Genomic DNA, 14,962 nt, shown 5'->3' on the forward strand with positions numbered 1-14,962 from the left:
GTGGTCGTGTCGCTTCCTATGCCACGAGGACACAGCCAATGCCACCACTCTGCTCCCCCGCCCCCCAGCTCAGCTCCTACCCCCGCTTGCGAGAAGAGACGGAGCGAATCGTCACCACGTACATCCGGGAACGGGAGGGGAGAACCAAGGACCAGGTATTGGCTTTTTGTTTTATCTTTCAGGTGTCATTTATTTGCATAAATCTTTTTTTTTTTTTAATTAAAAAAGTTTATGTGCTTAAATCTTGAGCATACATTTCTTTGAGTAATGACAAATGCATAAAAGAAGGTAACCCCACCGCCCCCTCAGCAAGATGCAGAACCATTCTGTGGCCCTCAAAGTTCCCCGCCTTTACCCCTCCGCAGCCCGCAGGTCCCGGCAACCACCCGTCTGCTCCCTGTTCCCCAAGTTTTGCCTTTTCCAGAATGTCACTTGAGTGGACTCCCGTCATATGTAGCCCCTTGAGTCCGCCCTCCTTCACTCCGCCTAGCACGTTCAAGATTCATCCCTGTCATTTGTGGTATTTTGCAGAGTTTGTTGCCGGTGATCACCGCATAGGGTTCCCTCGTGTGTGTGGACCACAACTTGTTTTATCCACTCGCGCTCCCGATGATGCGTGGGTGCTTTTTATGTTCCAACGTTTTCCATGAAGACCGAGCGCACACGAGGACAGAGAGCGGGACAGGTCCCCGCACGTTCCGTGTGCCGAGTGAGCCCAAAGCCGGCTGCACGTGGCTGCATCCGGTCCCGTCCCTTCCCCCCAGGTGTCCACTGGGGTCTCTGGGCAGGTGTTTGTTCAAACCAGAACCAGCACAAGCCTCCGCATTGTATTTGGTTGCGATACCGCCGTGTTTCGCGCATCAGTGGAGCAGAAGCTGGCTCCCATGCGGCTTCCGTAGCCCTGAAGTTGTATCAAAAGCTTCAAAGATTCCCTTTAATTTTGTTGTTTTCAAGAACGTTGCTGTCCTTTTCATACACGCCATGGCGCCTGGTTGCCCCACCGCCAGCACTTCTGGGCTCCATCCCAGGGCTCTGGCCGATGGGGCGCAGGCCTTATAAAACCAGCAACAATGGCTCCCGTGGACAGAGCACCCCAGCGTTTTCCAGCACCCCCACAAAGTCCAAGTGCCTGGCATGTTTGATGCTGGAGGGCTCAGAGGCACAGTGAGACGCCAGGAAAGGGCAGGGTATTATGTGAAGGCCTGTCCCTTATCTGAGATCACACCCTGACTGGCTCCTGCGGGCCTGTGTTTGTGGGTTCCATTCTAACGCCCTTGCTTGGCCACATTATCTTTGCTGTTTGAATGCAGCACTTACAACACTTCAGGCCCTACTCTAAACACTTCACGTACTGGGAATTATTTAACCCTACACAGCTGGACCTCTTGTTCCTTTCCACCTTCCACCATCCCGTAACGTGAGGCCAGGGGTCACAAAGTCAGGCAGTGGCCTGGTAAGACTGCAGCCCAGGTGGTCAGCCTAGGCCGCGCCTGCAGCCACCGCTGCACAACGAGCTGCCTCCCCCTACTCTGTTGGCCCCGTCTTTCTTCCTTGTGAGGCCCTGAAGTTTCAGTTACCCGTGCCCCTCTTCCCCCTACAGATTTACCCCAAGGTTGGTTTGTGTTGGAAGGATACGCATGGTCCCAGGTCTTCGGCCTGGGAAGCCGTAGGGTTCCAGCTCCCCCTGCTGGCGGGTTGGGGAAGTGCTCTGGCCACTGCCGTCCCCGCCAACCTCCGCTCTGTACTCACGGTTCCCCTCCTTCTTCCAGATTCTTCTTCTGATCGACATCGAGCAGTCCTACATCAACACGAACCACGAGGACTTTATCGGATTTGCCAAGTATGTACTTTTCAGGACAGCAGCTGGTGGGTGGCACCAATGCCGGCCCTCAGAGCCAGGCCCCGAGGGAGGTGGTTGAGTTGGCTTCCCTCAGCAGACTGGGGCAAGAGGGTCTCTCTGTCAGGGTCTGGGGGGTGAAGCGTAGAGCCATCTGAGAGTATCTGGAAGCTTTCCCGGGCTAATAGCAGCGTCCATCCTCATCGTCCTCAACATGCCTCCTATGGGGCAGACCTGTGGTCAGCCGCCTCGGGAAAGGGTGAGGCTGGCGGCATTCAGTGCTCTCCTTCCTACGTGACTTCTCAGAACCTTCGTAAACTGTGCAGCTTTCTCCAGACTCCCCCATCTGCACTTGGCCCTCTCGCAGAACATCTCACAGGCTCCGGGGGCTGCTCGTTGGGAAGCGTGCTGTCCGGTCTAGGCTCTCCGTGGCTCCCATCCGTACACCATGGATTCAAAATCAAACCCTTCCATGGCACGTGGATAAGGAAGGTGCCAGAGCAGGGGTCTCTGATTTCAGCAGGGCCTCGATGTAAATGCCGGGGGCCTCGGGCATCGTGCACTGACTCCGTCAGCCCCTGGGTCTACCCTCAGTGAACTTGGGCGTCACATGGATTGCCCTGATGGCCTCCTGAAGGTCTTCTTGCCTGAGCCCAGCAGAAGAATCGGTAGCCAGCTTCCTGGCATTCACTTAGCAAGTATTCCTGGTGTGCGTTCTCTGTGCCAAGCACAGACCCAGGTCCCCACCCTCAAAGGAAGGTCCCGTGCCAGAGACAGACACGCAGCCAACCGCTTAAGACCCAGGGTAATCACTGCTGGGGTCAGGGCTGCGTGAGGCTTGTGTTGAGTCCAAGGGGCAGCCTTCCGGCCTGGCCTTGGGGTCGCAGGGAGGCTTCCTTGTGGAGCAGGGCCCGTTAGAACCCAGTCTTGGGCTAGCAGGCCGTGTAAGAGGATCTTTATCTCAGGGGTCTCTGTGCTGGACCCAGCACTTGTGGGTAGGACATCTGTCATTGCACTCAACGGAGTCGGTCAGCTGTTCTTTGCTGGGCACCTGGTAGGTGAGTGGAAGGAAGGAAGGAAGGAAGGCAGGCAGGCATGATCAGAAGCTGTCCTCGACACCCAGACGAGCCAAGGGCCCTACTTGGGCTGCCCCTGCTATGGGAGGACTGAGGGGCCCTGACCTCCTGTGCCTCTTCCCCCAGCAGCCAGGTGTATGTGGGCGGAAAACGCTGGTCCCCCTCTTTGGTTTGCTGCTGTTTGTGCCTCACCTTGATGTCTCTGCTTCTCACACTTCATCCACAGTTCCTTCTCACAATCTCTCCTGTTTTTCCTTTGACCACTCCACTCTTTCCTCTGGACTCCTGGGCCTTCCCACTTCCCCCAGCTGTTATTATACTGAGCAGCTGGTGACCGGGTGGGTATTGCCTGCTGTGTGCCTTTTTCCTGCTGTGTGAACGGGGTCGCCCTGGCTGGGGGCGGGGCCCAGGGCCCCAGCCTTGGAGGGTGGACGTCGAGGGGGCCCGCTGGACAGCCGTGGAGCACTGTCTCAGAGCTGGGCCCAGGGCAGGGCCCTTGGAGTAGGAGGGTGAACGAGCCGGACTTGGGCCTCACCCTTTCACAGCCCACAGGCTGGACATGTGTTTTTACCGAGCACGTTGTCGTGTGGAAGACTGGAGTTGGAAAGGAGAATAGGTGAGGGGCTGTAGGAAGGAGGAGCGAGGGACGTGGCCTGGAGAGACCTTCCCGAGGAAGTCACGACAGCCAGGTGGCAGACAGGCAGAAGACCTAGACGGTGTCGGGACAGGGAAGGGAGGGAAGGGAGACCCAAGACAGAGGAGCACGAGGAGAGCAAGGCAGGGTGGAGGTGAGAGGCCAGGCCCCATTGCCAGGAGGAGCCCTGCAGGCTGAGGGGAGGACTTTGGACTCCTCCCCCTGCTCCCCTCATCCACCTGAAAGCAAGAAATGTCTGATTGGGAGCCGGCAAGGGAAAGGGGCACCTACAGGGGCTTCCAGGTGAGGGTGGGAGCCAGGAAGCCCCAAGCAGCACATCTGGGGCCTCGCTGGCACCCAGCCATCACTGTGCGGGGCTTAATCGGTCCTGTCTCCCGCAGACACTGTTGACCGAACTCCTTCCTGGGCTAGATGTTGTCGGCTGCTTTCTCGCTGCCCTCTGAATATGAAACCCAGGCCCAGAGAAAAAGCTCTGTAATAAACTCGTTGAATGCTAGGAAAATTGTTGGATAAATTTTTCCTCCATTCTTTTTTTTTTTATTATTCATTTATTCTGAGAGGGACAGAGACAGTGTGAGTGGGGGAGAGGCAGAGAGAGGGAGAGAGAGAGAACCCCAAGCAGGCTCCGCACTGTCAGCACAGAGCCCAGTGTGGGGCCCGAACCCATGAAACCGTGAGATCGTGACCTGAGCCAAAACCGAGAGTTGGACGCTCAACTGACTGAGCCAGCCAGGTGCCCCAGCCTTTCTCCATTCTTACTCTTCCAACCTTTGCCTGTCTAGGAACGGAAGCCTATTTCCTTAACTCTCTCTCTTACTCTCTCTCTCTCTCTCTCTCATCCAACAGCCAGCTTGAACTTTCAGGTACAGCCCCAGAGGCAGCCAGTTAAGGAGCGTAACAAGATGGTGTGCCTTGTCATATTCTGAAAGTTCCTAAAACCATGCGTATTCCTAAAGGAATGTCTGATTCCTCAAGCAATACGATAAGAAAAGAAAGTAGGATGCCTAAGGAATAGGAGGTATCAGTTGTTTGCAGATGGGTGGCGCTGTGATTGTCTCAGTGGAAAATAGGATGAACAAGGGAGCTGAGTGGGTGCCCACGTGCAAAACGCGTGGCCTTCATCCACGTGGCACAAACTAGCCAGGAAACAGGGTAGCTGAAGAAGGAAAAAGATCAGGGACTGGAGGCCAATGAAGGACTTTATAGAAACCCTCTGGTGACCTTACCTGTCCTCTGCATTTGGGTCGGAAACCATCCAGAATGTTTTCACGGTGAGCAGCCGTCCCCTGTCCTGATCTCCCAGGGTGGCCGGCTCTGTGGTCGGAGCCACTGAAGACTTGGTGCCGGGGACAGGGATGGGCAGAGAGAGTGGGAAGGAGCCGCAGTTTGCGCCCCAAACAGCCTGGTTCTCAGGTTACTCTGCAGCCACCATGGCTGCCTCCCAGCCACCTGGGAGTCCAGCTTCTCGGGCCCCGCCTTGGAGGCTCTGGGGCCACTGACCCCTGGAAATAGCTGGTGCCCTTGGAAGTGGCTGAGGTCAGGACCTCGAAGCCTCAGTTTGACTAAATACATCTTCTCGTTGCATGAGCCCGAGCTCTTTCCTTTGGGTAGCCCTTTGTGTGGAAGGCGCTTCTCTCTGCCTCTGCCCTGAGCTGGCCGCTTGGCCCCCACAAGGGAGACAACCTCACCTCATCCTTCCAGGCGTGTCGCCACATGAGTCCTCTCTCTGCTTCGTTTTCAGCGCCCAGCAGAGGAGTACACAGCTGAACAAGAAGAGAGCCATCCCCAACCAGGTAGCCCGCCCCTCCACAGCCCACAGCTCTAGCCTTGGGGGCGGATGGGACTTAGGGACCGCCGAGCCCAGTGACGGTACCTGGCTCGTGACACGTCCCGCCAGACCCCTTACCCCCACTCCCAGCCTCTTGAGTCTGTGAAGGTTTGGGTGTTTCAGGAAACCTGTCTTTGAACTAAAGCTCTGGCCCAGGCTGTGGGGGCACATTTGCACACCCAGAAGGCCCTGTCTGACATCCAAGGCCATGGTTAGAACTTGACCCCCAAGAGAGGGGCATGGGTGTCTGCAGCCGAATTGGGTTCCCAGCCCTAGCCCCAGGAGACTCGGAACCTGGGGGGGGGGGGTGGCGGGAGGCCGCGTGGTGGTCAGCGGTTCTGGGGAGCCTGAGGGTCCTGTGAGCCCCATTCCTGGAGAAACCCAGAGCCACATGAAGCGTTCTCTACCTTGATGTCATGCCCCAGCCAGAGGCCTTGTGAAATACGAACAGCTTCATATATGCCAGTGTTAGGTGCCTCCTTTTTTTTTTTTTTCTTTAAGAAAAACACATCATCCCTGCAGAGCTTCCCCCACTTCTCCATATCAGACAGGGGTGGGAGCGGGGACGGGGGTGGGGGCTCTGCTATCTTGCACGATTATAGAGCCCTCTGGAAAAGAAGGATGTAACCACTGCATGATTTTTTTGCGCTTGCCATAGGTAATACATATGTTGTTGCTTTTTTTGTTTCGGGAGATGATAATGAATTAAATATTAACACCATGAATATAATTAATAGCATGTAATTTTTTTTCTTTTGCTGTTTTTTCCCTTGCTCTTCTCTCCTCCCATTTTTGTGCTTTTCCTGCTTTTTCTCTGTCCCCTCATGTCCCTTACGTTTTCTTTCCCTCTGCCGGCTCTTCTTTGATTTACCCACAATCCTAACTTTGCATTTTCAAAGGGGGAGATCTTGGTAAGTACCCACTTAGTGTGGTAGCAAACATTAGAGAACCTAAGAGTGGTGGAGACCCCGCCGCCCCGTAAATGTCCCTTTCCCCCCAAATAACAGAACAACTAAAAATCGAGCTAACCTAAAAACCCCCTGCCGTGGCCAACACCCGCTGGACTCCGTGTTGCCCTGGGCATAAGCTGACTCACACGGACACTAACCTGACCACCACCCTTGTGGGAGGCCCAGCCCGCCCGCCAGCCCATTTCTGACACATGTAGCTAGTTTCCTATAGGTCAGGGATGGCAAATACTCAGCTAACACCCCATGCTTCCCTCCCCTCACATCCCTGGCCAGGGGAGATTTTGCTTAAGCCCTGCTGGAACTGGTTCTTGCCCCTGCCGCCACTGGCCTCACCATGCCGAAATGTTCTCTTCCTGCACTCCGGGCAGACATTACTAATCGATCCGGCGCTCTTTCCTTTGTGCCCCTCCCTGGCCGTGTGCAGGCATGGCCAATCGATCCTGGCGTACTCTCCTGAGCAGGCCACCACTCCCCTTCCTGTGGCAGATGTGACTTGACTGGTCAAAGAATTTTTTTCCCCCATGTGATAGCTTTGCACGTGACACCCCTCCTACACCCGTGAGAGGCGTGACTGGCTGATCAGGGAACTCTCTCCTGGATGCTGCCACTATTGTTCCCTGCCCGTGGCAGATATGATGATTGGTTAGACTGTTCCATGCCACTTGCTCCCTTCCCTTAGCGTTTTTTGCCTGCGGCAGGCATCACTCCTTTCCCACCGCACCCAGGATTCTCACTTTGAATACTCACCATCTCCCCCTCCAAACAGTCCAGGGGCCCGCTTCTCCTCACACCCCAAGAGGTTTAGTTGTTCTCTTCCTGCCAGATTCCACATCCCCAGCACCAAAGGCCAGCTGCGCCCCGGCTGCGGGCCCCTGGGTCTCCCGGCCACGGTTCCCATTCCTGCCTCAGGTGACTCAGGCCGAGAACCCTGACCCAGGAGGAGGCTGACCCACCCTGCCGGCGGGCCCCAGCTTGCTGCTTCCTGCTGCTGCCCGTGCTGCCCCCGGCGGCCCTTCCTCCCACCCCTGGCGTGTGTGCGTGCCTGTCCCTGTGCACCCCGGAGCGTGGGAGCCTGCCTGCCTCTTCTGTCCCTCCACCCCCCTCCTTCTAAGCCAGGCCCCTGGGGCACAAATTTGGCTTCTGGATGAGGAAGGCCAGCCACTCCTTCTCCTGTAGACTCAGCACATGTGTCTGCCGCCCACAGCTTGTGCCTCCCCAGGGTGGGATTTCATCTCTGACCCTACATGGCTCCCACGCGGACAGCTCTCTGGGCAGCTCGAGGGGAAGGGGACCTTGGAGGCTTCTCCAGGCCTACTCAGATGGGCCATTCCCGGCACGGCATCTGCCCCGTGGCCACACGCCCCACAGCATGGCCAGGGCCCCGTTTGCCAGCTCTGACTGCTACTAACTGAGGGTGCAGGCAGGTGAGCCAGGCCAAGGAGGGGGTACGTGGGGGGCATATCTGCCCCCTTGGGAACTGGGCTGGGCCCCGAGGTGGAGAGGCCTCACCACATGAAGACTTGTCTTCCAGGGAGCACTGACCGCCTACGTTCTCCACCTCCTTCCTGCTTCTCTTCCCCTGGTTGTCGGTGACTGAAGTGTAGAAATGCCTACTCTGCCTGGCCTGGGCTAGGACGAGGCAGGCTCTACCCTGGCCCCTGGGCTGGGGAAGGAAGGAGTGGGTATGAACACAGAGACCCACACAGCTCTGGGACAGGGGGTGTGGTTGCTGGAGCCAGGGACTCCTTCCTGGGCCATCTGCAGGATGGCCTTGAGCCGGAGTCTGAAGACCAGCCTTGCCCCAGCGTGACCAGACCTCCCACTTTGCCTGGGACCGGGGGCATTGCCAGGACTCCAGGTTTTCAGTGCTAAACCAGGGCACCCTGGGAGGACACCATGACCTTACTGGGGCCGGCGGTCTCTGCCCCCTTGCCCACCAGGCAGCCATGGTTGGGCGGGTGCCAGCAGTCTCTGCTCACTCCCTGGTGGCCACAGGTCTCCAGGTGCTGTCTCGTCATCACCAGGAAGCCCTAACAAGGGCCACCAGCTGGCATCCCATGCTGTCTCCAGCCTGGGCAAGGGCTTCTGTGTAGTGCAGAGGTCCCTGGGTGTGCTCTGGCCGCCTCCACCTTCATGGCCCATGAGGCTCAGAGCCTAATTCCAGCCATAGGAAGCAGGTGGCCCTGTTAAGATTTGACAGGCCTGGGGGCAGGTCAGAGTGGGAGGAGAAAGCCCCTCCTGAGACCTACCCCTTAGGAAGACGTGAGAGCCCCAGAGTCATCCCTCAAGCCCCATCCCGCCCCCGACCCCCCCCCCCGCCCCGCCCCGAGGCGGGTAGGGAGGTGGGGACTCAACACCAGCCCATCCCAGCTGTCCTTGGCTGCATCTCCGCATAGCTTGGCCCGGTCTGTTGCTGCCTGGGCCCCAGGCGGCCCTGCCTGTGCCTCCGTGTGCTTCCCGCTGCCCGGGGGTCCCCAGACCAGAGTGATGGGTAGCTCTGGCCCACACATGCCTCCATGACCCAGGGAACACAGGACCGTGGCCCCTCAGGCTGCCTACATGTAGCTGTCAGATGAGTCCTCTGTGTAGACCTGGCCGGACTCTGCCTCCTACTCAGATGACAGCTGCAGGCAGACGAGCCCCGGCCAGGGGATCTTCCAGGCCAGAGCCTCAGCGCGTCAGAGAAGAGTAGGACTTCCGGGTTTGAGGCCAGCGAGGGGCATGATCCCCGGCGGGTGCCCCAAGCTCGAACCTTTGGCCCCAGCCCTCTGGGCGGAAGCATCCCTTCTTCCTGTACTCTGGAAAAGAGCCTGTGGGGAAGGGAGCCCCAGGACAGAGGCTGGCCGCAGTCCCCGTCCAGAGCAGGTCCCGTTGCCCACCAAGTGTCCACCATAGTAAGCTGGGCAGGTGACCAACGGCGCGGGCAGCAGAGTCAACACTGTGGGTTAAGCTTCTGCCGGTCAGCCACAAAAGGAGAGAGAGAAAGAACCACTCCCATTTCGTGGCAATTCCCCCAGCCTTCCGCCAACAGCCATCTTCCAGAGGGTGTGAGGGCGTCCCTGGCACTTGGTCCCGCAAGTGTGATTCCTCCGATGTCACGTCCCATGTGACACACTCCCATACAAGCCCGGAAACTGTCCCGGGCCCCTTGTAGCCAGGCACACCTTTTCTTGCCTGTGCTGACTAGACCCCGCGTGCAGGGGGTCTCCCGGGGGCCCGGTTCCCTGCCCCCTCCACCCCCACCCCCGAGCCTTGTGAGTGAGTGTGAGTGCCCCGTGTCTGTCTGCCTGGGCATCCCGTGTTGGTTTGCGGTGGGAAATGCTTGGGGGCAAGGTGGAGTTGGGTTGCCTGGTCTAGGGCTGGAGGCATCTCTGCTGTGTGGTCCGTCTTCCTTACTGGGGACGAGGGCCCTGGGCCCTGCACGGGGGTGGGCTGGGCCGGGCGGCAGGCGTTGTCCCCCTCTGAGCAGCACCCTCCCCCCCAGGTGATCCGCAGGGGCTGGTTGACCATCAACAACATCAGTCTGATGAAGGGCGGCTCCAAGGAGTACTGGTTTGTGCTGACGGCCGAGTCTCTGTCCTGGTACAAGGATGAGGAGGTGAGTGGCTGGGGGTGGGTGGGTAGGGCGGTGGGACTAGAGTGGGTGGATGCTTGCTCACTCATTCGAGAAAGGCTCCCCAAGCTCCTCCCTGAGGATGGTAATGGCCAGGACTGGGGCGGGGCTGAGGGGGGCGGTGCATACTAGGCAACAGGTTGCATATCCCAGCCCCACATGACCCTCTAGGGGTCCAGCCTGATAGCAGCTCCACTTCAGGAGGAAAGGGAGATGGAGAGGGGAGCCCTTGGCAGGCTAGAAACCGACCCCAGCCTCCAGAGTCACAGGGAGGCATCCCTGGCTCTCAGAGGGGGCGTGGTCTGAGGTCAGGGACTCAGGCTCCCGGCCAGGTTGCTGAGGTGCTGGGGATCCAATGTCTACAAGGGGCTCAGCCAGGCACCTCGTTTCCCTATCTGTGAAGTGGGGTAGAATGGCCCCTGTGATGTGCTTAGCTATAGCCTCTGTCTAGAACATTCCCTATGTACTTTCCTGATCCAAAGGGCCTGGGGAGGCCTCTGGGAATGGCACCAGGAACGCAAACCCCAGGGCTGTGTGCTGCCTTGTACCGTGGTCTCCGGGAACCCGCAGGCAAGCCCTGTGAGCGATTGCGCCCCCAGCCCAGTGGGCCGCCTCTCGGGCAGCACTGCTGTCTGGGTCCCTTCTCCGCCTCGGCACTGGCCTGTCCTCCCGGCCCGAGTGGCCCACGTCTTTGCTTAGTTCTCTTAACAACGTGGCTATGGCCTAGTGGCCCGGGAATGGCGCTGCTCCAGTGTGACTGCCTGTTGCTGCTCTGTCGTGGGCGGGATCGGCTTCTGAGGGTCACCAGTGGGGGACACTGTGTTGCTTTCATTTTCCTGGGTTGCCCCATGAAAGGTCCACCAGCCATCCCTGTTGGCCAGGGCAGCGTTAGGCATCTGTGACAGAGGCCCAAATGAAGGCACTTACGGAGACGGCAGTCTGTTTCTTGCCCGTGTCCTGGGGAGCTTGGCAGGCCTGTGCCGGGAGGCTGTCCGGAGCCCGAGCTCCGCCTTCCCCATTTTGCCACCTTAACGTGTGACCCCCCTGCCGTGGTCCCATATCCCCCCTGCCCATCCCAGTATGGTCTGTAGCAGCCTGAAGAAGGGAAGAAGGGCCTGCCGGAGGAAGGTACCTGCATTGCTCTGCTCGTGCCCCTGACCCTCCGGTCACATGGCCACCGTGTGTCCTAGTCACCTGGGATGGCACAGCTCTTGTTTGTGAAGTCCCTGCCCTGTGCCAGGCTCACTGGCTTGGGGAGCCCACCGTGGCCACAATTTCCTCAGAAAATCCTTATGCTCCTTTTGTTCTTAAGGAATCGGGCTCCAAGCAGTGACTCGCCCTGTGTCACAGAGTGGGGAAGGGTCCCTGTGTTGGGGGTATAGGGCGTGTGCTCCCTGTCCTGAGAGACACCTCAGCCCTGGCCTGGACCACTCTCTTGTGGCCCCGGCTGGACACGGTTCCTCCGAGGGAGGGTGTTTAGGGGTGAAATGTCATTGTTCCCACTCATTCTGGAACCTTCCAAGAGCATCGGGAACCCCGCGCCCCCGGAAGGACCCTGTCTGGTGGCTGTTTCTAAGCCGGGAGAGGGCGTGGCCAGGACCACAGAGCCTCTCGGTGTTGGGATGTGGAGGGAGGGTGAGGTCAGGCGTTTCTTAAGGAACCCTCGTGGCCAGATCAGCTTCTCAAAATGGCCGGGGTGAGGGGGTGGGGATGACGCTTTTGCGTTTTCTCCCTCCTTCCGCCCCCACAGTCCGAAAGCCGGTCTGCCGAGGCTTTCACCAGGCCCGCTGAGGGCCGGTCTCCGCCTTGGGCCCGGGGGGCGTCTCCGCCCAGGGTGGGAGTGCCAGGCTTTGTGACGGCCTCGGGCAGTGGTAGGGGGACTTGGGGCCCGAACCCCCTCCTGGCAGTTCACTGCAAGTATGGTTTTAAGAGTTCCTTTTCTTTCGTGGAGAAGGGGTCCCTCGTTTTCCCCTCATGTCGGGGTTGAAAGCAGCAGCCCCGGACCCTCCTGCGGGCCCAGACCCAGGGCAGGGGAGGCTTCGGGACGGGAGGAGGGTGGGTCGCCCGCCGGCGGTAACGAGAACCGTCAGGCCCGTGAAAGGGGCCCTGTGTGCGCCGCAGACACAAAGCAGACTGAGGTCGGGAGGGGCGGGACCCTCGGAACCCCACACGTGGCAGCCGCCACCCCCCCAACCCCCCCCCACCCCCCCAGCTCAGGGACCTTCTCAGAGACGCCTCAGAGAGGCGAACCGTATTTCTTTATTTTAAAAAAATAACCCAAGAGGAAGCAGTTACAGAGTGGGGTGGGACTAGGGGGACCGTTCAGCCAGAGCCCCTACCCCCGCGGCTGGCGGCGGGTCCCTCTGCTTTTCCCTGGCACCTCGTCTCCCACCCAGGCCCTTCTTGACTCCCCAGGCTTCGGTGCACGTCTCTCCATCGCGGTGGAGAGCAGGGCGGTGGGCGATGACACTCACCTCCGGGTCCGCCTCGCTGCGGAGGGGGCGGAAGTTCGGGGGTGCCCGTCCCGACGCGCCGCTTGCCCGAGCCCAGCCTAACCAATGTGCAGACTACTGTACACATTCAGAACCCCCTGAACAGGTAGTCTGAACACTGGGTGGGCGGGGCCGGCTGTCCGTCCTGCAGGCCCCCTGGCGGGGGGGAGGGGGGACAAGGAGGGCCACTGCGCCCCGGCCCTTTGGAGCGGGCGGGGAGGCCGGTGCCTGCGCCGATGCGCTTCTCTCGTCTGACGTGGCACGGCTGGGGCCGGCTCGCATCTGGAGAAAGTTGTGGGTTTGCAGGAAATCCTAAGGAGGGGGCTGGGGAGCGGGTGGGCGTGGGCGGGAGGGAGGGTTTGGGTCCGCGGCCTCTGTGTGCAGGCAGAGGGCTCTTTGGGGGGCGGGTGGGGGCGGGGTGCGCACACGCCTCTGCGTCTCTGTGTGTTTGTGTTCTGTGCGTGCGTGTCAACAGCATCAGGAAGGCAGCTGCCGCGCTCTGGGCGGAATCACACTATAAACAGTTCCAGATGTGGCGTCTCGCTCGGGGCCCAAAAGGACTGTGACTCAGTTACTTGGCCTGGTCAGCCGACTGGAAGCTTCCTGCCTCCTGACACGACAGGGCGGGGGCAGCAGAGGCTCTTCCACAGTCTTCTGAGCAGGGAACCCCCACCCTGGCCCCTTCTAAAGCCCCCGAGACTCTTCTCCGGAAGGTTGGAAGGCCCTGGGACTTAGCCGGAGCCTTTCTGTGCGGTCTCCTTCCTCAGACCCCCCTCTGCAGCATGAACGGGGGGGTCCGCACCTCCGTGGCCGCCAGGCCCCACTTCTGCCCCTCACTGCAGCTCGGCCGGAAGGAGCACTCTGCCTGGCTTCCTCCTTTGCCAGAGTCCTGGGACTTGACCCTAGAGCCATAAGAGTGAGGGACAAACACACAGAAGAAAATCCTAGTGTCTCCTGGGCTCGACTTAATCCTCACCTTGCACAGGGAGGGCAGGACTCCTGTCTGCCTTTGACAGATGAGGAAACTGAGGCATAGAGAGGGAGTGCTTTGCCCAAGGGTCCGTGGCCGGGGAGGGGCAGAGCCCATCTGAACTGCTAAGGCCTGGGCCGCAGGGAGGTCTAAGATGATGCACCCACAGGGGCCCAGCCCCAGGCTGGGGGTACAGTAGGTCCTTAGCCTCCATCGGTGGATGAATGTTGGCTTCCGTGACTCGCCAGGCCTGTGCCCCTGGCTGAGGGCCACATCCTCTCAGCTGCTTCCCCAGCAGCCGCCAGGACTGCTGTGCCTGTACTCCGTGGGGCACTTCCTGATCAGGGCTGCCCTTGGGAAGCGAGTGACACTTCTGTGGCTTTGGAGCTCAGGCATCACCTCAAGGGGGCTCACTTTCCAGCTCCAGGATCATCTGAAGCTGACTAGTTTTAAATCCCAGCCCTACCGCTGAATCGTTGCCTGCCCCCTCTTTGCCTCAGTCTCCCTCTCTGTAAGATGGGATCATAGCAGTAATTCAGTTACAGGCTCATTGTGAAGATAGAGTGGTCGTAGGTGTGGTAGTGAACCAGACAGGAGTCCCTGGCCTTGAGGAACTGATGAATCAGGTGGGTGACAGAGAATAGCCTAGGTCAGTGAGCAGGACAAGGTGTTGTGTTACGCGAGAGGAAGTACCAAGGGGAGAAGGAGGACGGAGAAGGCAAGGGAGACAGTGCCTGCGAACGTGTGGGGTGGGGTCGGGGCAGGCCTCTCCGAGAGGGTCCCTTCCGCACAAAAACCTGAAGGAGGCAAGGAGGGAGCCATGCGGGCACTGGGAGGAGGAACATTCCAGCAAAGGCCCTGGGGTGACACGAGCCCACCTGGCACCTTGAGGGAGCGTCGAGGGGGCCAGCATGGCTGGGGCAAAGTGGACAAGGGAGAGGTGGGGGCCGAGGCAGGTGAGTTAATCCGAATAAAGCCACCAGCATGAGAGGCTGTGGCAGGTGGCCGTCGAGGTGGGGTCCAGTCCGGGGTGACCCCTCCCCTTTCCGCCCTCAGGAGAAGGAGAAGAAGTACATGCTGCCTCTGGACAACCTGAAAATCCGCGACGTGGAGAAGGGCTTCATGTCCAACAAGCACGTCTTCGCCATCTTCAACACGGAGCAGAGGTGAGGGCCCACTGGGTGAGGGTGGCCGTCCCCATCCAGTCAGCAGTACCCACTGAGCATCTTCTGTGTAAAGTCCCTGCCTGGGGTCTCATGTTCCAGAAAGGGAATCAAGTGAGGGGCGCCTGGGTGGTTCAGTCAGTTAAGCGTCCGACTTCACCTCAGGTCGTGATCTCACGGTTCGTGGGTTCAAGCCCCGCGTCGGGCTCTGTGCTGACAGCTCGGAGCCTGGAGCCTCCTTTGGATTCTGTGTTCCCTCCCCCCCCAACCCTGCTCCTCCCCCCTCCACCCCGCTCCTCCCCCCACTAGCACTCTGTCTCTCTCTGTCTCAAAATTAAACATTAAAAAAAAAAAAAT

The 14,962-nt window shown here is 59.3% G+C and overlaps 1 protein-coding gene across 18 annotated transcripts in view; it reads left to right on the plus strand.

Annotated features, from left to right (window-relative positions):
• The window catches only part of DNM2 (dynamin 2), a 90,532-nt gene that overhangs the window by 66,285 nt on the left and 9,285 nt on the right, over positions 1 to 14,962 (plus strand). For 6 of the 18 annotated variants that reach the window (XM_045491918.1, XM_045491911.1, XM_045491913.1 and 3 more), the window contains 7 exons: positions 69 to 155; positions 1,770 to 1,840; positions 3,222 to 3,251; positions 5,310 to 5,361; positions 6,296 to 6,307; positions 9,852 to 9,965; positions 14,499 to 14,608. In XM_045491918.1, the coding sequence (XP_045347874.1) occupies positions 69 to 155; positions 1,770 to 1,840; positions 3,222 to 3,251; positions 5,310 to 5,361; positions 6,296 to 6,307; positions 9,852 to 9,965; positions 14,499 to 14,608 (476 nt within the window). The other 12 variants (XM_045491925.1, XM_045491926.1, XM_045491916.1 and 9 more) reach the window with 4 other exon arrangements.

The sequence above is a fragment of the Leopardus geoffroyi genome, chromosome A2, assembly GCF_018350155.1.
Source record: "Leopardus geoffroyi isolate Oge1 chromosome A2, O.geoffroyi_Oge1_pat1.0, whole genome shotgun sequence".
In the NCBI taxonomy this organism is placed as follows: domain Eukaryota; kingdom Metazoa; phylum Chordata; class Mammalia; order Carnivora; family Felidae; genus Leopardus; species Leopardus geoffroyi.